The sequence below is a fragment of the Diaporthe batatas genome, assembly GCF_019321695.1.
Source record: "Diaporthe batatas strain CRI 302-4 chromosome Unknown Contig00024, whole genome shotgun sequence".
Taxonomy (NCBI): domain Eukaryota; kingdom Fungi; phylum Ascomycota; class Sordariomycetes; order Diaporthales; family Diaporthaceae; genus Diaporthe; species Diaporthe batatas.
The window spans coordinates 128,004-150,949 of record NW_025408571.1 but is presented as its reverse complement, the minus strand read 5'-3'; the positions used below and the strand labels follow the sequence as shown (position 1 = coordinate 150,949).

Below are 22,946 nucleotides of genomic sequence, written 5' to 3'. Positions count from 1 at the left end.
GGCAGCCAGGCATGCCAGAGCCCAAGAGTCGGCCTTGGCCCTCTCGCTCCGTCTTCCCATAGGCCCGTCGCGAGCGAGTGGGTGGGGTGGGCTGGCTGCGCTGGGGTCGCGCCTCATTGGCCCGTGCTGTAAGTCGAATATGCGACGCTTGGCCCCTTCTCGTCTGGGCTGGGGCTGTTTGCTGAGGACAGGGTGGACTGGGGAAAACAGGGAGGGAGGGGCCGTTACCGCGTGTCTGTTGCAACCAAGATGCACCAGCTCCTGGTTCTGCTTGTCAAGGAGCAATCTAATGCCAGATCACATGTACGACAATACTTATTGCGCTAACCATTACCAGAGTGTGTGGACATGGAGCAAGCTGTCGGGTTATTGTTCACCCTGCCTGCCTGCCTGCCTGCCCGTTTCCGGGTCCTGAGTATCTGTCTGATTGCGCGATTGTGCTGGCTGGGCCACAAATATCTTCTCACTATCTGGGTGATTGTCAGTCAGCACCCAGCTCGGTCCCAGATAATCGAAATGTACGGAGGCGGGCTCCCCGTCTGTTGTTACTGTGGTTCGTCACCTCGGGATCGATGGTCTGCGCCGGCAGAATTCATGGAAAAACATGTCAGAGATTGAGTTCCTCCAATCCTGTCTCGGGCTGCATATTGCCATACATACGCGATGCGCAATTGACACTCGACTTGAATCTCTGGACGAGGTGTATCATCTTTCCCTCAGCTTTGGGATGCCAGGATGCCTGCTTGTTTGCGTTTCACACCGGCTCACCTGGCAGACATTATCCTCGAGACGGGCCTACACTAATAAGTAGGGTAAACTTGGGTGAGAAGGGCAGGCGGGCAAGTCGGGCGCATGCTCCAGGGATCGATCGACGGTACAGACGGCCCCCGTCCCACTGTTCCATCTGCTCACAGGGCCGGATAGAGGACACTACCACCACTGTCGGACTGTGCGGTATCTTGTCGGAGAGAGCCGTCGGATCTCCAGCACTTCAGACATTGACAAGCCTTCCACGCCGCCATGCCGCCATGCCGCCCTGGCATGCTGGCTGGCTGGCCCGGGAAAATAGCGGTTAAAGTCGCTGCATATGCCTCCCCACGGCCCCACCCACCGGGCCAAAATTCCCGATCTCCAGTCCTCTCGCATTGTAGACGTAGTACTCCATACCCTTTCCTGCGCGCCCTCGCCCTCGCCCTCGTGCTCTGATTGAGCCGGCTGCTGCCACGACATGACACACGCAGCCTGCAGAAACACTCGCACGGCGTCCCCGGCACTGGCCCGGATGCCGTCAGCCTGTCAGCTTGTCAAGTGCTTGTCCAGCAGAATCCTCCGACTGACACTCGCAGAGCTTGCGGCTCGCTGTGACTTTGACGGCCGCCCCGGGTAGGCTTCTGCAGCCCTCCCGCCCATCATCCTGGCCCCCTTGATCTGACTTACATGCCTCGACCAAACTTTTCGACGCCAGCCACGAAGCAGCCTAAGTACAAAGCCGCGTGGTGCCAAATCCCCGATTGGGGCTTTTGTCTCTACACAACGTGTAGCCCGCAGGCCAAGGCAGCACACGCCTTGTCACCGTCTTGCTTCTGCTTTTCCGACTGCACACCCTGCTGCACGTGTGGGGGGCACAAGAGCGGGGGGACAAGACCCAGGATGGCAGTTTGGTTTGCCGCTGATGGTGGTGGCCTTCACAGGTTGAACATTCTAGAAAATCTGCAAACGCCATGCCGTCGCATGCAGATTTAGACTACTATATTGGCTGTATTGGTGGTCTTGTCCTGCCCTCATCGCGCCCTTCAGCTAAATTACCTGCCCAACCTGCCAGCCTCTTCCCGCTCACAAAGCGAAGGACGGTTACTGTACATTGTGCTTTTTTTTCAGTGTTGCACTCAAGTCAGACAAGATCGACATTGCCACTCCCGTCTAAGCCGCTGCAAATATAAAGTTTGAAGTTTGCGGCTCACTGGCCCGCACTCAGACAAGAGTTCTGGACCGCTCTTCGCCCCCTCCAGGGCTCTGAGGGCTGAAGTAGCAGAGAGGAAGAGGAGCCGCAACCCCCCATCCTCCAATGCGGCAATGCCAGGACTGCCTTAGCGCCGATAAGACATCGCAGTCAGTTTTGTTCTTCGGCACTCCGCGCCGCCATCAGGCTCTTGGCGCATTTGGGCTCAGGATCTGGGGTCTTCTGCCGCTGTGCCGGGCTGCACTTCCCTGGCCCCCCTGGCCAACAACCTGCCTGCCCGTCTGTTGTGCATCCCATAAGGCGATTACATGCTAGCCCGCGCAGCCACGCCCGCGCCCATGGTACTTACTGTACACACTGGAATTTATCCTAGGGCTCTCAGGGCTGATCACCATATGGATCAGGACTAGGTTGGGATCACAAAACCATCAGATCAACGTTACTTGCAACAGGGCGGCATCCTCATACCAGGTTTCATATTGACTGCCTCACCGACGGAATAACTCGTCAGAGTTCCGTGGCATGACTCCCATCACAAGCTGGCCGGCAGTGGGCGGCCCAAAGTATTAATGATTTTGTGCCTCTTCACCCAGTATATGCCTGCTGAGTTCCCCTCACAAACCTTGTGCCTGTGTAGATCTGGCCTCAAAGGAGTGTCTGGCCTCGAGCCGAAATAAGCATCCTCGTAAAGCCCGCAAAATTGAGCACCGGGCGCAGCTGCCCATCTCACGCCGAGAGACGGGATTCCAACTCGGTAGGTCATGCGGCAGCCGCGTCGGATAGAGAACCGAGGCTGGGCGTGTGCCGGCGCGTGCCAAATCATTTGAGCAAATTTCAGTCCCGGGCAGAGCACGCGCACCACGCACGATGGCTGATGAATGGCGTACTCATGAAGCCATGGACAGAGTCTGTCCTACGCTTATTAGTCACTTTCCGTATTATAAGTGCACGGGAAAGACACACTTGCTTGGAGGCGCCAAACGGTACCTAGGCTGCTTGCCGTATGCGCCAGTCACCTGGCTCCTTTTCGCTGCCTTTTGTGGGCTGCCAACTTCACCAATGACTGACTGATGAAGGCCCACACAGTAGTCCAAATGTTGCTGCCCTAATTCCGGTATTTTGCACACTGGTTAAGTCACGATGTAAACTTTGTCATTTGTGATCACTGGTTGGTCAATTACTCTGGCCCTATCGCAGTGTTCGGTCAGTGAAAGCCTCGTTGTCAGTTCTGATTGAAGACATCACAGTTGGCTGAAATAACCCTTATCCTTCTTTCCCGTGCGTACATCATTATCTTTGGTCTCTGGTCTTGGCCCTCAAGCCTTGTCTCGCATCTCGCGGCTGCTTTCTTTGTCCATTCGTGGCTGAGACACTACCAAGACGCGGTATTGTAATGAGCAGACAACGGCTAGGGACGTTGAGGGCAAAGACACGCGACAGGGCATTGTTCCTAAGGCTGGAAGAGACTATAGAAGAGATGTCATGCACAACGGTTCACCTTAATACCCTGCTATTTTTGGATAAGCTTTCCCGAGGCGTTTACACTCTTAAGCATTGCCATCAGCCACAACGTGATTATCTCTAGTCCTGATATCAACAATCCCTTCGTGAACACCCATATCTACGAAATACAACCGTAATATGCCACATATTCGTAGATTTAGCATATCCTCTCTCTTTTCCCACAGAGACGAATCCGACTGCGAAGATAGCCCTACTTCAAATACTGCCCCGAAGACTTCTGCGAAACCCGTTCCGAAGGCTACTTCCTTTTCCGCTCGCATTCAAGCACATCTGAAAGTCCTCCTGCCGCTCAAATCGCCGGCTGTCCCAGAGAAAAGGACTGTCGTGCACGTGCAAGTGGAACCACCCACGAAAGAGGCTATTTATCTCGCCACGCTAGATTCCCTGCCACCCCTCTCTCCGACAGGATTCCGGTACGCAACCGAATCGCAACAAGGGAATGTAACCTTCGCACATCTGGTAGGCGAGGGTTATTCTCGATGGTTGCACGATGGCTTACCCGGCTATGAGGAACTGGTTGGTGAAGAAGAGGCATACAAAGCCCTGCGCAAAATCGAGATCCAGCGTGACAGCGACTATGCAGAGCTGCACGACATGTTGATACCGGGCAGCCTTTGGTACACCTCTGACAGGTGGGATCCCGCCGAGACGAGCTACGTCTCCAGGCATCCATATGCGATCCGCACCATGGGCGTGGCAGTGAAGCGGCAGCGGAGTACTGTGACAAGTTCAGAGAGATATCCGCCTACGGAAGTGCATGAAAGAGCGACTTCCTCGCCTGATGTATTGCACACACTGGGGAAATCAGCATATCCTCGGGATGTTATTGACAACGGGGACAAGTCGCCGATCTGTCCAAGGCCGTCGAACACATTTGTTAAAATGTTGCAGTCGTCGATTCACGATTATCATGGTGAAGAGGATGTTCTTTTGTGGAAAGAGAAAGGACACGTCAAGCTCATTGAGAGCATTCCGTGTCATTTTGAAGGGTTTACCATACTAGACGCGCACAAAGGCTAAAATCACATGGAAGCCACGTCGTAGAAATTGCGATCTTGAAATAAGCGTCTTAATTTGTCCATATATAAAGCCTCTAATATTTTATTCAACATAGTGGGTGTTGACATTTACTACTTATTTGTCAAGCCGCTCGTTCCAAACAGTCTTCCCTTGTCTTGAAAGCAACCTCTCCTACCGTTGTGCCGCTTATTTGGCTACAGTTTCAACATGCTTTTTCGGATGTGAAACACAAAAGCTTGACCCCGATACATTTTGTTGTCCCGCGGAGGTAGTTCCGACTTGAATACACAACGCGATCTCACAAACAGCTGATGCATTGAGAAGCACCTGGGGATGTCCTGATATCCTGACTCTGCCCCGGAAACCCACGATCTGTTTATGAGATTGCATGGATCCTCACAAAACAGGAAAATAAAACAAGAAACGCGCCTCCCAATCATTTACAGGGCGTCTATGTAGTTACTGCGAACTCAGAATTTACTAAGCCTTCTTTCAACTGTGACTACTACCCTGTTTGCCAAGGCCGCCCGCTGTGGACTCAAGTGAGAACATCGTCATGCAAAGTTGGATTGCTGCCGTGAAAAGACTGTTACCCCTGGGGCTCTTTATCTGGAGGAGCCAGGATTTCTATCTCGGTCAGTCAGTACCGCCTCGAGCAAGTGACGCTCAGCACGTTGCGAGGCTTGCCGGCCCCCATGCACAATTTGAAGCTGTGAGGACCCGGTCCAAAAGATATGGCTAGAGAGAATCTTGCATGCAGCGAGGCTACCAACAATACCACCAAGAGACATCAAAACACAGTCACTGAGCTGCATAGATAAGGAAGAATAGCGACATCTTGACAGTTTTCCGGATCCCGGTGTCTTGGGTCTTGCAGGCTTTGATAGAAGCATTGTCCACTTGAGAAACGATCAACCTTCAGATATATAGAAACTGTGATCTTTGGACCCACAGCTTGAATAGCGTGAGATCCCCGAGTGGCTCTTTAGGTATCATAGCACTCCGATGTCCCCCAAACACTCTTTGCTTGTACCGTTTGGGGCCAACTGTGAAGGGGAAAGATTTGCGGCCATGGACCTTTCTTTAGTCAGGGGCATGTTCACTTGCCCCCAGGACTCTTCTCCAAATTTAAATGACGGTAGTCATAGCCTACACTAAAGCCGCGGCGGAGACATCCTTAGTCAGTGCTGATGGGGTCTCGTTCCGAGTGTTGGAATTCCCGGTAGTTTGGTCGCTGGTGAATGGCACCTGAGGATCCCCGCACCACACTTAGTGATGAAACATCGCCGGATTGAATGCCGTTCGTTACCATAGATGTCATTGCGTCACAAGCATTCCCCCTCCGATACACTCCAAAAAGTGTTCCATTACCTCCATAATTTTTATCTTCGATGTAGGGAGATTCATGTGTGAACGCATGATTCGGCTTGACATTTGGTTTGTCAAAAGCTTTCCCTCCACCACGTCCACGCATTGGATCTCTCATAATGGACCCCGAGAAAGCGCCGACTCCGGAGGTGGGATCAGAAAATGGCAGCATCAAGCCTGGTGGGACACACGTTGAGGAGTTGCGACGAGAACAAACCCACGTCGACGTTGATCCAGCCCTACACAGAAGGCTGAACCGAAAGTTTGATTCCCACGTGATCCCTTTCCTTTTTGGAATTTGGTAAGACAACTGCATAACTTCCTGCTGTGCTACGCCGATGTTAGTAACTGACGGACACTCTGAACAGGCTTCTCGCCTTCATCGACAGATCCAACATCGGCAATGCGAAGATCGATGGTTTGACTCAGGACCTGGGGTTGGAGACGGGCACCAAGTTCAACATTGCCCTTCTCGTCTTTTACATCCCTTATATTCTCGTCGACGTACCCAGCAACTGGATCATCAAACGAATCCGGGCAGGCATTTACTTGCCCGCCCTCATCACCGCCTGGGGGCTTGTTAGTACATTCCTCGGGTTCACCAAGTCCTTTGGGGGCCTGGTCGCCGCACGATTCTTCCTAGGCGCCTTCGAGGGTGGCCTTCTGGGCGGCATCATTGTATACCTGGCAATGTTCTACCGCCGACACGAGATCCTCTGGAGAATGGGCATGTTCTACTGCGCGGCTCCACTATCAGGGGCGTTTGGTGGGCTTTTGGCGACAGGATTGGCAACTATTCGGTACAATGGATATAACAGGTGGCCGTGGATATTCTTCAGTAAGTCCGAAACCGTATACGCACGCCGTTACTGTTTCGAATCGCGTGTAGGATACTGATGTTGCTGTCCAAATTTAGTTGAGGGAATCATAACGACTGTCTTTGGGATTATATGTTTCTTTTTCATGCCGCACACGCCGGCCGATGCCAAGTTCCTTACCGAGGAGGAGAGAGCTCTCGCCATGGGACGCTTGAAAGAGGATGCACACGGTGCTACAAACGTCGCCGATGTAAACGAGGAGAAGTTTGATTGGCATTGGGTCAAGATGGCATTCAAGGCACCGCAGACGTGGCTCTCTTCGCTCATCTGGTTCTTCCTCCTGATACCTCTTTATGTGAGACAGCCCGGCCATCACCTGGCGCCATTCTCTGAATGAAAGACAAGAAAGCGTTCATGGCATCATAGCATTGCTGATAATCGAATTAGAGCTTCTCCCTCTTTCTTCCCACCATCATCACCGGTCTCGGATACACCAACACAACAACCGCACAACTCTTCACCGTACCGCCGAACTTAGCGGCCTTCGTTACTGTCCTATTAACGTCATTGCTGTCAGATAGGATCAAAGCCAGAGGACCTATCATGGCTGCTGGTAACGTGATAGCCATAGCGGGATATATCATGCTGCTAGTAGCCAAGCGTGCCCAGGTCCGGTACGGTGGAACGTTTCTGGTGGCAGTTGGGGTGTACCCCTGTAGTGCAATGATAATGGTGAGTGACTGAGTCGCGGACTATTCCTGGAGCATCCAACTCTTCTTCACCAATGCTGACATGCTTTTCCCTTTCTTTCCACAGGGCTGGCTGTCGAACAACCTCGCACCACACTATGTCCGCGCAACTGGTGTGGGTTTCATGATCGCCCTCGCCAACTGCGCTGCATTCCCGGCCACCTTCATTTATCTCGCCAAGGACGCCCCTAATTACACTCTTGGGCATTCGGTTTCACTCGGATCTCTTGTGCTTTGTCTGGTCACCGTGTGCGCGCAGATGGCCTATTGTCGCTGGGAAAATGGCAAGAGGGAAAGTGGTACTCGGGATTTAAGGATCAACGATGGAGGGAACCTTTATTGGCTGGGTCATAGACATCCTGCCTTCCGTTATACGCTGTAGGTATAGCTATTTATGAAACATTTGAGTTCCAGTCCCGACCGTCTCGCCCTTTCTAGCTCTTCCCCAGCCATTATCTGCTTTTTCTAGTTGTCGATCTGATTATTACCTCTTCACCCATAGTTGAGCATCTCTGGTGAAGCTGGAATGTAAAATATTTGGCCTCTAGAGAGCACTCAAAGGCATGATTAACTCATAGTGCACCATAAAGCTCAGAGTGGCTTTAACCGTGCGGCACGCCTGCCCTTCCGCTGTCAGACACAATTTTTCCACGATTGATGTGATATTTTCTCTGCACGATCAGGGTTCGGTATCGTACGTATCTATGCGTCTTCTGCTGAAATTGGCAACAGCTGCTGGTGCTGGTCTCATCGAGATATCATACAGAAGCAGTGGGTGATGAAGGATGGGGATCCTCTTGTCCAATGGTGTTGGTCTGGTTTGGTGGGGGTTCGATGGGACTGCTGTGCCTGGAACGGTCCTGGCGGATTCTGGGAGCCGTCTGTTGGAAAAGTGCCACACGTCTTCCCAGGTGCCGTCTCATGCACAACGGTTAGTGCCAGAGTCAACAGGGTCAGCACTATACTTGGTGGCGCCAAGGCAGCGCCCATTTGCGTGTGATCGACGAAATATACCCACGAGACAGCATACGCAGCACACAGTGCAAAGCAAGAGGCTATCTACCACAGGAGCCTTCTGTATGAAAACTCATTCCTAAATGGAATAAGTGACCAATTTGTTTCTTTACGAGGAGCCCCACTATATAAAATGTGCTCGGGGTCCTGTTAGGGACCGGTCTAATAGCGGGGGATATAAGGGCACGCCTATGATAAAAATGGAAGATAAAAATGGAAGATAAAAATGGAAGATAAAAATGGAAGATAAAAATGGAAGATAAAAATGGAAGATAAAAATGGAAGATAAAAATGGAAGATAAAAATGGAAGATAAAAATGGAAGATAAAATGGAAGAGCAACATGAGTCGATGAGTGATATTATTTCTGAGGATTTGACATAAAAATAATGAGAGGAAGCCCAGCGTTGTAGTGAGGCCCATAGCATCATGACAGCAAGTCCCAAAATGGAGGAAATCAAATGTTGTCCTGCAAATGAGAAATGGTCTCCGGTGCTACCTGTGCGGATATCTCAAGGGACAGTCTGATTTGAGAGTGTAGATCGTGGTGATAAGTCACAGTTCATTCACGTATTATGAGATTTGCTGTTCGCTTCCGAGTAGTGGTTGACCATGAGCTAAACAGAACATCTTGCAGTCTCAAACGTTTGGTAGCGGGATGTTCTTGATAGGGCTTCAGCAGTACAGAGTGAGAAGACATGCAAGCTCAACCTCATCCTACTTTTCCTTTTGAAAATGGGCCCCAATTCCAAGCAAATCGTTCTTGCGTTCTTCGTTTCCCCTTCCGAGACGGTCATTCCTGCGTGAATCCTGACTCCGTGGACGTGATGGCGTACCAACTGAGCCGTGCTGGGCCGTAGTGCTAGCCCGGTCGTTGGACGTCCAGCTAGGAGCACTGGGAACTGTCAGCTACCGGCGATTGGAATAAATATCGAGAATGACACTGAAAGAAAATTAAAAACTGGATCTGGGGAAATGGAATAGTCTACTGGCTCACGTAGTAGATGCTCCTCCGGGTGCTGGACTCTCTGTGTGGGACATCTTGAGTGAGATAAGGACCTAGGTAAGGAGATCGACTGCCTTGTTCAATGGAGCTGTGACGGATGAGAGCAGAGCTGAGAAATGGGCTTTCGGAGAACGGATAGGGGACGAGAGGGGAAGTTATTAAGGAGAAGATATTGGATACAAATCCGGTCCACGAAGCGACTGGGACATCGAGTATTTGTATTTGAGAGAGGATAGGATATCTGGAGGGAAAGGACCAAATCGGTCTGTCCCGGTCGTCCGCCATGATTTCGACGCTGCCGTTGAGCTCTCCTTGACTGGCTTTGCAGATGAGCCTGCAAATATCGTTGCCCGAGTAGACCAAATCCAGAACTTCTGGCGCCGTGCTCTGCTCAGGTATTGGCTGGTCTTCTTTTGTGAGTTTCCAGACCGACCCGCTTGAGGCACAAGCTTCAAATTTATTGGCCAGTCTTCTTTTGTAACTGCGCCAGCTTCAATTCTGCAATTACACTCAACTCATTCAATGTGGAGTGGAACACAGGGCAACGGGCTGCGCAGGAGACTGATCGTCGAGCATCCTCAATGTCATTGGTCAGTCTCGTTTTGTAATGAGGCTGAAGTCGTGTGTGGTAAGGCCTTTGTGCGAGACAGGGTCATCACTCGCGGCCCCTCGGCGTGAAAGATACCTAGTAAGCTATCAGGCAGGCTGGCAGGTAATGTGGCACATAATTAGAGTCCGAACGACGCGGCATTAGCTGCATAGATACCTAGCATGCAATCGACAGGGTTCGTGGCTGACCGCTGCTACCCATGTGCAGCGTGATTGGCTACTCTCCTTTTGTTGCGCGTGCTCCCCAAGCCACAGTGATTTGTGTGGCACCCCTACCTCCGTGTGCTGTTGTCGGCAGGCCCTGGACTGCGACGTTCGTGACGTTGACTCCTCGCGGTGATTGGCTGCTCTCTTTTTGTTGCATGCCCAGGTGGGCTCGGCGGGCCACACGGCACAAGTGCGCCCCTGCAGGCAGGCGACTCTCTTTCTGACATCCAATGGCCAGGTTTGCCTTCGCGTACCTGGTGTTGCACATTGGCTTTGCAGGGCGAACTATTTAGTTGCCTTACTACGCGGCAGCCTGTCTCAAGCCGTTTGGACCTTTTTGCAGGAGTCGAGTTGCGCATAAATAGAGGCAACCCGGCCCTCCCTGCTTCTACTTCCATGTTTTCTTTCCGTATCGAGGCTTTTCTGTTACAATGACACCCCTTCACCAATAATTACCATCATATCACTGAGTTCCCTCCATGGCCCACGCACACGGCTACCAGGACCTTCCATATGAGCAACGATGGGAATACCTCAAGCCCACCATTGTGCGAATTTACTTGGATGACGATGCCAAACTTGAGCAACTTTCCAAGAGAATGATTGATGAGTTCAACTTCAACGCCCAGTGTGTCATATCCATGCATAGGCTGCACATCCCTGTCACTGGGAAGCGGCCCGCCTACATATGTAGCTTGCCAGAATCTGGCGTGACTGACCGAGCCTCATTCGATAATTGTAGTGTTCATCAGTATCGCTACCACTTCAAAAAATGGGGGATCAAGAAGCGAACTACTACTGCCGAGAAGGAGGCCGTGATAACAGCCTTGGGCAAACGACGGCGGCAGGGAATGGGAACATCCGATGTTCAAATTGAGCAAGGTGGATCGTCGAAAGCTGTCGACAAGAAACAGCTCAAGCGCCACATCAACGATTCGATCCGGAAACATAATATCGACCCTCTTCGTCCCAGGACGTGAGTCTTCCATCACCGCATTGACTCAGATGAATCTTATGGCAGCTTACACGTCAGAAGGTTCCTTAGCCACAATCTGCCATACGCTGCACTGATCCGGAGTATTACACGCCATCCTCACGACAATCCATCGCCCCTTAGCAACGGTCCTCGAACTCCAGCCTACCTCACCGTGTCAAGTCCCCAGAATCAAGGCAGTCCTCAAGACGCATTGTCACCTACCACTCAGTTGCTGCAAAAGAGAGTTCTCATTGACAGGTCGAAGCTCCTTTTGTCTGGCCGAGAACTGGAACTGATGAAGCAGATGAGTGTTGATGAGAAAAGGTATGCATCGACTATCCGAACCAACACAATGATCCTGGCTTACCTCTCTCTAGGATCACTGCCAACTGGCTGCATGACTTTCGGATGTTCTCTTTTGTCACTGCCAAGTACTGGGGCAAGGGACCAAAAGACTGGACATCATCGCTGATCAACGCGAAGACTCGGGCTCTGCCCCCACGCTATGCTAGTCAGTCGCGGCTGCTAGACGCTGTTCAGTCCCCATCGGTGGCTGGTGATGTGTTTGACCCTCCGACGCAATTGTGCAACTGGTCAATTCATTATGTAGAACGCATGGATTACGAAGAGATCCCGTCACAGTCCGTCTCAGGAGACGATGACAGCGTCCAAGACATTGAGGACGAATCCACGTGGAAGGATTGGGATTCCCCGGATGAACGAGATCTCACAGCCACAATGACCGCGGGTCTTCGATCAAACACTTTCACGAAATATCAGATTGACCAGCTACCTTTGGACCTTGGCTGCATCACGAATGCGGTATCTAGATCCCCGGGAAACGCCGCAGTTGAAGCAATCGGATTCGCAATTATGACACGGAACGTCGATGTCTTAGGGGATTGTCTGGATTCAGAAAATTATGACCGCGAATCTCTTCGTCGAATATACCCCTTTCATCTAGCAGCCAAGTTTTTGGGCGGTTCAAAGGCATGTTGTGGGGTGATGAACATGCTTGTTCAACTTTTGGACGACGAGAACTCGATCGGAGTTAACAATACGGACGAGGCGGGAATGACTGTCTTGGACACGCTTTTTACCTCAATACTTCGCTCACATACTTCGGTTACTCCTTCGGTCCTCGGGGATACCTTTGTAGCCTCTGGCCGCGGTCTCGAAGGAGGCGATGTCGATATCTGCGGAAGATGGGACGCAGATTCGCCATGCATCCGCCACCATCATGCAACAGGAGAGACGACTATCCCGCATGACTGGAAACATATGTTTTGTCATACATCAGTACAGGCCGTTTGTCATTGCATTGGCGCTATGTTCAAGGGCGAATGGGCACCTGGGATCAACACTGTCAGCGGTTTGTTCCAAAAACGGTGTCGATCCTGTGGCTTAGAGCTCAAGGTTGGCACAATTCATACTTTTGTGCTTGTTTGTTTTCATTTGGCAAACTCTGCAAGGCCGGGAGAGACTCTCTTCGGCATGCTCGCTTGTTTGGTGTGTCTTCTCACATACGGGGCTGATCCCGCTTTATCTGCTGAGATTTCGATACCGGCAGTGTTTGGACTCGATGAAACAGAGGAGTGCCAGCATCAACATCTCAACGCAGCTGAGCTTGCTTCGGCTGTTCCGGATAGTGTGGTCGACTCATGGACGCCTCAAGTGAAGCTGGGGTGGGAAGCTGTCAAAGAAGTTTTGGAACATCGCGTCGCTTATGTGCAAGGTCTGGCTGCAGAGGCCCCGCATCGACCGCCTAATCCTTTCCACGATACAGAGGGTGCGCTGCATGGGTCAGAAGTACCGCATATATCTTGCCGTCGTTATCTCCATGGATGGGGTTTCGACAGACAGAAATCGTTATGTGGAGATACAAGACTTGGTATGATTTGGGCTGCCATACAAGTTGAGCTTTTAACATACCGGAGACTGAGGGAGGGAGACCCTTGGCTTTCTTGGATGTTTGAGATGCGGCATGTTGTTGAAGGACTGCGAGACAGGGACGATTCGATCCTTCGGCAGTTGGTGGAGGAACGTGGACAGAACGCAATTCAGCGATTTACGAGCTGTGGGTTGTTTTTAGATGCAAGGAATTCAGCTCGTGTAACAAGGGAAGAAGCGTGCACTTTCTACTTCGCGAATCTCGATGATTGGACACGAACAACATTCATATAACATAGATAGGATTACTAGATTTAAAATAATGATTGAAACGAATGCTATTGACCACTTGCGCAATCGGCCGCTCAGCCAAAAGTCCAGGATTTCAAGTCGAAGAGATATGGTGCCGCACCGTCACGATTCTGGCTGCCAAGTGCTTTATCATATGAAATGAGACTACCTAGGTAAAGGGTCATGTTTTCAATTATCCGAATGCTGCTATAATTTCCCATGAGAGGGTTGCAGCCATCTAGATGGAGCCCCAAGCGTTTTCTTACTCCCTAGGTGAGAATCAATATTATTCACGGGCATAAGGATCTGCAGCGCAATTAAAAGGCTCCTAGCTGCGCACAGGATACAGCTACGGTATCGGGAACGCCTTACTTGCGGGGGAGAGAGCGATATGTGATAGTCCAAGCTTCTAACAGGTCAGTTACGGCATGCCGCGGCCGCCGACGACGCCGACGCGATATGCGGGTGGTTTCGCCGGGAGAGTCCAGTCGAAAGACAGGCGCATCTCTAAGTCCTTCTGCAGGAGCATCATCAGGGTGTATTCGTCGGGCACTTGGCCCTGGTTTGCCACCAGGGCACCCGGAGAGCATGGCAGGATGTCCAACACCGAGCTTGGATTATGTGCTGTGAATGCCTGCAGCTGCTCTCCCCAGGAAGAGAAGGGAACGACCATGCCGAAAAATAGAGAGTGTCGCATCCTCAACTCCGGAATGTCGCTCCGGCAAAGATAACCATGGCGTGCATCCAAGACGACCTGTGCTATGATAAGCTTTTGGTCGGCCAGTCTACACGTCCTTCCAATATGCGGTGAAAAGGAGTCTCAAGCGCGGTTCCGGTAGCATCTGACAACTAGGCCCTACTCCGGCACATACAGCGGTTTCTGAGGTTGGTACAAGGCGCAGAAACAAGTCGGCAGTGTAGAAGTAAGACGGCTTGCCGCTATGTGATGATAGTGGAGAGACTGTCTATTAGTAAAGAACGGTAAATGGACCTATGTATGGTTTCGTTTTTAATCCCTATATATATAAAATATATACAGTACCTTTATATAGTAGTAAACCCTTAAGACTTAGTGTTTAAAGAAATATAGTGCTAATAATAGCGAAAAGAGAATATAGTATATAGATATATAGTTAAGCTTTATATTATATAAATAAAGTTAGAAGGTATTACTTCTAATAGTGCCGCACTAAAATTATATTAATAAGTAGCTTAAAGGCTAATCTATTATAATAGTAGAGTTAAAGCTAGTATAGTAAAACAGTTATATAGTAAGACTAGAATAATCTTTTAAAATAGCCCCTATAAGAAAAAGAGGCTTTAACTATACTATATTTTTCCTTTATATTATATAACTACTTATTTCTACTTTAATAGTTTAAAGTTTATATATAAAGTCTTTAATAGCTTTATATATATTCTTATAATTTTTTTAAAAAGGAATTTTAAATTTACTTTTTTCTTTATTTCTATTATACTTTTTTATATTATTAAAGAGTTAATAGTTATTAATAATAAAAATATAAACTTAAAAGAATAAGCTTATTATACCCTCCTTTATTTTCTTATAAATTACTTTTAAAACTCTTTTAAAAGTTTTAATATTTATTATAAAAGTTTTAAAATAATATATTATAAATTATTTCTTTATTTTAATTTTTTTAAAGTTAATAGTTATATATTTAAATAAAGATTATAGTATTTATTTAATAAAAGTTTTATTATAAAATATATATATATATTTAAAGGGATAATTTTAGTTAAGCTTTCCTTAATATAATTTATTTATATAGTAACTATTTTTAAACTTAATTTTATTATATAACTCTTTTATAATATTTTAATTAATATTATTATTAAAATAATACTTTTTAATCTTATTTATATATTATAAAATTAAAATTATAAATATTTATTATATTATAACTATTATTATTAATATTATACTCTTTTTAAATATTAAATCTTAAATACTTACTACTATATAAAGGTACTATATATATCCTTAAATATATACGGAATAGAAGTGAAACCACACATAAGAAGAAGAATCCCACAACATGAGACCCAGCAAGCTAGCTCTTCCCCATCAACACACTCGATAGCCATCCAAATCTACCCTCGCCAGGGAAGCCAGACACACCATGGTCCCCATCCGTAAATAGAGCTGTGTATAACATTTATTAGTTTCTATAACTCAAAGTATTTAAGCTTAGGTCGAGGCGTTATACCGTCACTATTAGAAGTCTTAAGGGCTTTAACTATATTATATTTTTTATTTAACTATTTATCTATTTATTATCTTCTTAACTTTTAAATTAACTATTAACTTATACTTTAAATATAAAGTTAATAATTACTTAATATATACCTTTAAACTTATCTATATATAAAGTTACTAACTTCCCTTATAAAGATCTTTCTTCTACTATATTCCTTATATATTATATAGAAGTAAATAAATCTTTAATAATAAAATAATATACTTAAAGAAGGAAAATTTAATTTTTAAATATTTAAACTTTTACTTTTTTATATAATATTTATTTAATATATAATAAATAAACTTTATTTAATTTTTAAAAGTTTTAATCTTTTATAAAATTTATATAAAAGGTTTTCTTAAATAGATTTACTATTATAATATTATTATTCTATTAATAGTTATATACTTAAAATAGAGATTATATTAACTTACTTAATAAAGATAGATTTAAATAACTATATAATAAATATATTAATAAAAAGAACTAACTTATTAAATCTTATATTATAAAATTCTTCTTCTTATAAAAGCTATTTTAAAATTATTTTAATCTTACTATATAACTACTTTACTAATTATTAACCTTTAAATTATTTATATTAATAATTCTAATATAATATTATTAAGAATAATACTTTCTAATTTTATTTATATAATATAAAGCTTAACTATATACCTATATATTATATTCTCTTTCTACTATTATTAATATTATATTTCTTTAAATACTAAGTTTTAAGTATTTATTACTATATAAAGGTACTATACATATTTTATATATATAGGGATTAAAAATAAAACCACTTGGAAGTCTCAAGTGTTAAGACTTTATCGGTAAAACCCCTGAATACGCTGCACAGGATGGCTATTTCTTGGTTTAGGAAACACTCAAATCTTATTTTGTGTGTATGAGGAAGGAGTCTTGGCAAACAACAATGAACAAGGTGAAAGGATTGAAGGGACCGTGACTTGCGGCGTAGAGTCCTCCCGTCACGCAAGAGGACATATGTCCGAGTACTTTCAACGCGAACATCTCTCCCCTTTTCTCGTTTCTAATAGGAGACCGTCATCTAGTGTCGACTTACCCTACCACGTCGTCCCTCGCACGAGGTCGGAAAACTGCCTCCTTGTCCTCTCCTACGTGCCTATTCCAGTCTCAGTAGATGGTATCGTAGTTCTGCAAGGGTTGTGTGACGAAGTACAATTTTTTATCGGTTGAACTAGGGTCGTCGCCCTGCATTCTTCGATCCGAGACTGTTGGCGTGATTATTCACGGGCATAATCACAAGCATAATCACAGACATAATCACATCTATGATTCACAGACATAATCACAGGCATCAGCATAAGTACAAGCATCATCATTATGTTCGTATCTATAAGCAACTAACCGCTCAATCCGATGTTTGCTAATACGCAGGACTCCGTGCACAGCACTCTAGTATGCTATGATAAGTCGAGAGGTCCTCTCCTCTGCAGCTGGGATGACCGGTCTTGTCGTAAGATGTTGGGCCCAGTACAACTGTAGGGGGATCTCGAGATAAGAAGAGGGGCGGCGGAACAAGTGAGAGTGGGCCTACTGGCAAGCAAGTAGCCTGGTGGAATGGAAACACCTTCTCAAAGAGAGTTGTTGGCCGGACAGATTCAAGCCGCCGAACTGTCTCTGATCGGGTCGAACTGGTGGCCGGAATACCGGGTACATAGGAACTGCAGGATCTCATTCCAAAGTCCCTTGTCGCCGCCCCGCTTTTGTGGATACCGTGAACGCATTCACCACTGGAACCACAAGGACCCCATCCTACGATGACCCTTTTCCCCTTCGCCAAACGCCAACCAACATCAGCCCCAGCAAAACGTCCCAGTGTGCTTCCTTGATTCCTTGCCTCCCAAGACTTTCGCGCTTTCTCGTGCTTCTCCTTTTCCGTCACGCCACACCTTGCTCCAGTCTGCGTGCACTAGCTCTGTGTCTGCTCACGTTTCCCAACGTCAAACGTCAAGATGGCTTTCACGAATGAAGATGATGACTTGCTCCAGATGGACCAGGAGCGTTTCGATTTCAACATGCAGTTCGAACAGCTCTTCTTCTCCATCATCCCGTCGTCCATGCTCCTGTTTTCCAATATGTCAAATTAGTACCGTGTCCCTGTCCATGCCTTGAGCTTGCATTGCGTATGCCCCTACTTACATGAAAAAACCATCCCAGGGTACCATCGTGATCTATATCGGACTTCAATTCGCACTCCTCGTCTTGACCGCGATTGGGAATTTCCATACAACAGCAATGTTCATGGCCTCATCTGTGCTGAAGCTAGTGGCAGGGCTTCTCATGATAATCGTCAGCGTTGTCGACCACAGCAGAAGCCCAAGGCCATCAATACTTCTGAGCTGCTACCTGTTCCTGACTCTGCTGCTAGATATAGCCCAGACACGCACTCTCTTGTTGGTGTCGCGCAACCATCCCAGCTCGGAGCGTACCTTTAGCATCATTTTCACCACCTCTGTGGCTTTGAAGGTAGTGATATTGATGCTAGAGGCGACCCCTAAGTCTAGATGGATTGCCTGGGACAAAAATCAGCATAGCCCCGAGGAAACAAGCAGCATATTCTCGCTCAGCGTGGTGTTCTGGATGAATAGCATGTTTTTGAGGGGTTTTCGGAGACAACTTACAATGGATGACCTTTACCCTTTTGATGTATCCTTGAACACTGAGCTCCTCCACGAGAGGTTTTCCCACAACATCAACTACTCTGAGCTGAAGAACAACAAGTACGGCCTTCTCATGGCATTGGTTAAGACCTTAAAGGTCTACCTATTACTGCCTGTTCTCCCGCGCTTAGCACAGCTTGCGTTTACGTTCAGTCAGCCATTCTTCATCGAGAAGCTACTAGAGCATCTCAGCCAACCACAGGTGCCTACCAACGTCGGTTATGGTTTCATCGGGGCCAGTCTACTTATTTACTCTGGAATTGGAATCTCTACGGCCCTAAGCATGTAAGTCCACCCCAGTTCTACCCATTGCACTACTTATTGTTTACTGATAGAAGCTTGCACTATATAGGTATCCCCATCATCGGATGCGTGCCATGGCAAGGTCAATTCTTGTTACCGAGACGTTCATCAAAGCCACCGAAGCTCAACTGGCGCCTGATGAGCACAGCACTGCGGTGACTCTGATGAGCACTGATATTGAGCGTATCAAGTTGGGATTCAGAATGATCCACAACGTCTGGGCGGGTGTTATCCAAGCCGGCCTAGCTAGTTGGATGCTGTATACCCGCCTGGGGGCTGTGTTTGCGGTACCTATTGGAATCGTCTTCTTCTTCTTCCTCTGCATTGCCGTCCTCCTGAACTTTGCGGGCGACTCGCAACGGCTGTGGATGGCGGGTGTTGAGAAGCGTGTTGGTTTGACGGCTGCTGTCATTTCTAGTATGAAGAACCTGAAGATCTCTGGCCTTTCAAACAAAATCGAGGACTTCGTGCAGAAGCTTCGCGTGGAGGAGCTCGCGGCCGGAGCGAGATTTCGCAAGATCTTCATCCTCGCCGCGCTCTGTGGCTTCACGCCTATGTTGCTCAGCCCGCCCTTGACCATTGGGTTCAGTCAGAACACTCTCAATAGTCAGACGGTGTTCTCGAGTCTTTCATTCCTTATACTCCTTACCAATCCCCTATCACAGATCTTTCAGGCTCTCCCTGAGATCATTTCTGGCTTAGCCTGCATCGGCCGGATTCAAGCTTTCTTGGAGTGCGAAACTCGACACGATTTCCGGCAAGTTCTTGGTGACCGCGGATACGACTTGGAGCCCGATTCTTCGGGCAAGACCACGCGCACCGGGCTACCGGCCAGAATGAAAGAGAAAAGCACCCCGTCCGATGATGTAGTCGGGACTGGAATGGTTTCTCGTGAGGCGAAACACGAGTCGGAAGATTCTGCTATTCTTGTCCAGAACGGGAATTTCGGCTGGAAGGCAGATACGTTGGCATTGCAAGATGTCAATATCCGAATCGCCCACTCTTCACTCACTATGGTGGTCGGGCCCGTTGGCTCGGGCAAGTCTACATTTTGCAAGGTACTACTTGGTGAAACTCCTTTCAGCGAGGGTAGTGTGGTGCTGGCCAAGCGTTTTCCCCACATCGGTTTCTGCGATCAAACAGCCTTTATACATAACGGCACAATCAGGGACAACATCATCGGATTTTCTACACTCGACGAGAAGAGATATGCTGAAGTCATCAAGGCTACAGCTCTAGGCTACGACTTCAGTATCCTGTCGCAGGGAGACAGAACAGTTGTTGGGTCCGACGGGATCATGTTGTCTGGCGGTCAGAAGCAACGAATTTCACTAGCACGGGCACTTTATCTCCATTCTGATCTTCTGATACTTGACGACATCTTTAGCGGCCTGGATGCGGATACTGAGCAAGAAGTGTTCCGCCTTACCTTTGGGCCTACGGGCCTTTTGAAGCAGAGACGTTCTACTGTCGTGCTTTGCACGCATAGTGTGAAGCATCTCCCGTCAGCAGATCACATTGTCGTACTCGAGAATGGGAGAGTGGCAGAGCAGGGAGACTACGAGAGCCTAGTTACCGGTCAGGGCTATGTTGAGCGTCTGGGCTTCATATCCTCTTCGAGTCAGAACTCCGAACTACAAGAGGCGGAGCCTCCAGCTCGCACGACTGAATCACAGCTCAAACGGTCCATTACGAGGCCGGCTGATGCTTTAATGGCGACAGAACAGTCTCTCCAAGTTGGAGAGAGAACTGTATTCAAGCACTACTTCCAGAGCATGGGTTGGATACTGGCAGCCTTCTGTCTCTTCTTTGCTGCTCTTTGGGGTTTCTTTACCAACTTTCCAACAGTTTGTAAGTTCATCAAGGACTAGAAATGATCCATTCGAACACCAGTGGCTATGATAGAAGCAAAGGCTAATCTGTAACACTTCTTGCAGGGCTCTCCTTCTGGACCGACGACCTCGGTTCTCAGTCCCCCAAACACTCCCAGTCGTATTACGTTGGGATTTACATTATGCTGCAGGTCTTTGCTATGATCTCATTGCTTCTTCTTGGAATCCTGATATTTATTGTCTCGGTAAAACGAGCTGGTGCCAATCTGCACCACGAAACTCTGCACACACTGATCCACGCACCTCTGAATTACATTACGAGAACGGATGCCGGGGTTATCACGAATCTATTCTCGCAAGATCTGAACCTTATCGACACTGAGCTACCGGACGCCTTGCTGAATACTCTCTTTTGCGTACGTCTATCCTTGTGAACACCAGTAACAGCTTTTAGATATAATGACATGCTGACAAGCAACTGTAGCTCTCCCAAGCTGTCGGACAGGCTGCAGTCATGCTCACTTCGTCTGCGTACCTGGCCATCAGCTACCCCTTCATTGCCGTCGTTTTGTACGCGGTACAGAAATTCTATCTCCGGACCTCAAGACAATTGAGGCTGCTTGACCTCGAGACCAAGAGTCCTCTTTAGTGAGCACACAACGCCGTCTTTCTATTACTGATTCGCACCTGACATCACACTAGTACTCACTTTCTCGACACTCTCAAGGGAGTCAGCACCCTGAGAGCCTTCGGTAAGTCTGAGTCGGCGACACATACTTAAAGCATAGGTAGGATATCGTCATAGTATTATTGCCTGACCACCTATGCGCACAGGTTTCATCCCTAAGGACATCACCAAGAACGCACACCTACTAGATTCAAGTCAGAGGCCAGCCTATCTTCTAGTAATGATTCAGGAGTGGCTCAACCTTGTTCTTGACCTATTAGTGATGGTGATGGCGGTAGTCCTGACTACTCTCGCCGTCCGGCTCCACTCTAGTGCTGGCTTTGCTGGTGCTTCGTTAGTTACCCTTCTAAGTCTCGGAGAAAATCTGTCTGGATTTGTGATTTACTACACCAGGCTAGAAACTTCGATCGGGGCAATAGCCAGACTTAAGAGCTTTAACGAGACAGTTAATCCTGAGGAACAAGACGACGAGGATATCTTTCCCTCCGAGTCCTGGCCGCAGCACGGTGAAATCGAGTTTCAGGGTGTCTCGGCGAGTTATCGGTAAGATTTGCGATATTGTACCATCGTTGATGTGTAGCATATGTTAACACCGAGAACAGTGTGAAAAGCAAAGATGGACACCAAGATGGAAATCACGATGACGATAATCTCTCCAACCTAGCCCTCCGCGACATTCGCCTGGTCGTTCGGCCAGGAGAAAAGGTTGCTATCTGCGGTCGCACAGGCAGTGGAAAGTCTAGTCTCATCGCCCTGCTCCTCAAACTTCTGGAGCCCTTGCCAGCGAGGCCGGGTAGCGTGGTGCTCGATGGTGTACTGCTCAAGAACGTAGATCGGACCACACTCCGCCAGCGAATCATCGCGGTACCCCAAGAAGCCGTTTTTCTTCCGGATGGGACCAGCTTCCGGGTCAATCTGGACCCAGCGAATGAGTCAACAGCGGAGGAATGCGAGGCTGTTCTCGCTGCCGTGGGCTTGTCGGAGTTCGTACAAGAGCGCGGAGGCCTCGACTCGGGTCTGAGCGCGGGGACGATGAGCGCCGGCCAACGGCAGCTCATGTCGCTGGGACGCGCCGTGCTGCGGCGCCGCATCCGGAAGCCGGGCAGCGGCGGGATTCTGCTGCTTGACGAGGTGAGCTCAAGCGTGGACGTGGACACGGAGCGAGCAATACAAAAGACAATTCAGGCTGAATTCGAGGGCTATACGGTGATCGCCGTCAGTCACCGGCTGGACATGATCATGGACTTCGACCGCGTCGTCGTTATGGATAAGGGCGAAATTGTCGAGATTGGGCAGCCGAGGCTGCTCGCGGACACGCCGGAGACCCGGTTTGGCGGGCTGGTGAAATCCAGGGACAAGTCATGAAGCGATATTACCTACATATTATAATTTTAAGATTATAAGTACTTATTATATTATAACAATTATTATTAACATTATTTCTTTTTTAATTATTAAGTTTTAAGTACTTACTATTATATAAACGCGCTATGTATATGTTCTCGGATGTATACGGAATAGAAGCGGAACCACTGCAAAAAAATCAAGTTTACCTCGTATATAGACCTTTGCCCAGGGCTCAGTCTGCCTTTCCTGCAGTGGTTCAGAGGTGACAAATTGGGAATTTTCTTGTGCCCTGGGGCTAGACAACTCAAGATCACGATGGCCGAGTGTACAAGAATGCCGGGTGTCTACACCTACGACGACCCAGGGTGTCCAC

At 48.0% G+C, this 22,946-nt stretch overlaps 3 protein-coding genes across 3 annotated transcripts; all 3 read left to right on the top strand.

The window, feature by feature from the left end:
- Positions 1–5,991: 5,991 nt before the first annotated feature.
- On the top strand, positions 5,992–7,567 carry KVR01_013144 (uncharacterized protein; the record flags this gene model as incomplete). The annotated part of the gene is made up of 5 exons (XM_044783089.1): positions 5,992–6,173; positions 6,241–6,710; positions 6,789–6,970; positions 7,138–7,364; positions 7,507–7,567. The coding sequence occupies 5 exons, from the start codon at positions 5,992–5,994 to the stop codon at positions 7,565–7,567; spliced, it is 1,122 nt and encodes a 373-aa protein (XP_044637789.1).
- Positions 7,568–10,636: 3,069 nt separating this feature from the next.
- Positions 10,637–13,494, top strand: KVR01_013181 (uncharacterized protein). Its single transcript, XM_044781904.1, has 3 exons — positions 10,637–11,250; positions 11,311–11,574; positions 11,628–13,494. Exons 1-3 carry the CDS (start codon positions 10,754–10,756, stop codon positions 13,432–13,434), a joined length of 2,568 nt encoding a protein of 855 aa, XP_044637826.1. The 5' UTR covers positions 10,637–10,753; the 3' UTR covers positions 13,435–13,494.
- A 4,871-nt stretch (positions 13,495–18,365) lies between these two features.
- On the top strand, positions 18,366–22,591 carry KVR01_013204 (uncharacterized protein; the record flags this gene model as incomplete). The annotated part of the gene is made up of 7 exons (XM_044787744.1): positions 18,366–18,688; positions 18,756–20,557; positions 20,644–20,954; positions 21,044–21,186; positions 21,241–21,290; positions 21,373–21,769; positions 21,829–22,591. The coding sequence occupies 7 exons, from the start codon at positions 18,366–18,368 to the stop codon at positions 22,589–22,591; spliced, it is 3,789 nt and encodes a 1,262-aa protein (XP_044637849.1).
- Positions 22,592–22,946: the final 355 nt, after the last annotated feature.

Excerpts from the sequence above, each read along its gene's own strand:
- KVR01_013181 (XM_044781904.1), top strand. The coding sequence starts at position 10,754 with ATGGCCCACGCACACGGCTACCAGGACCTTCCATATGAGCAACGATGG. Across the intron at positions 11,251-11,310 it reads GACCCTCTTCGTCCCAGGAC|GTTCCTTAGCCACAATCTGC; the intron begins GTGAGTCTTCCA and ends ACACGTCAGAAG. Across the intron at positions 11,575-11,627 it reads ATGAGTGTTGATGAGAAAAG|GATCACTGCCAACTGGCTGC; the intron begins GTATGCATCGAC and ends ACCTCTCTCTAG.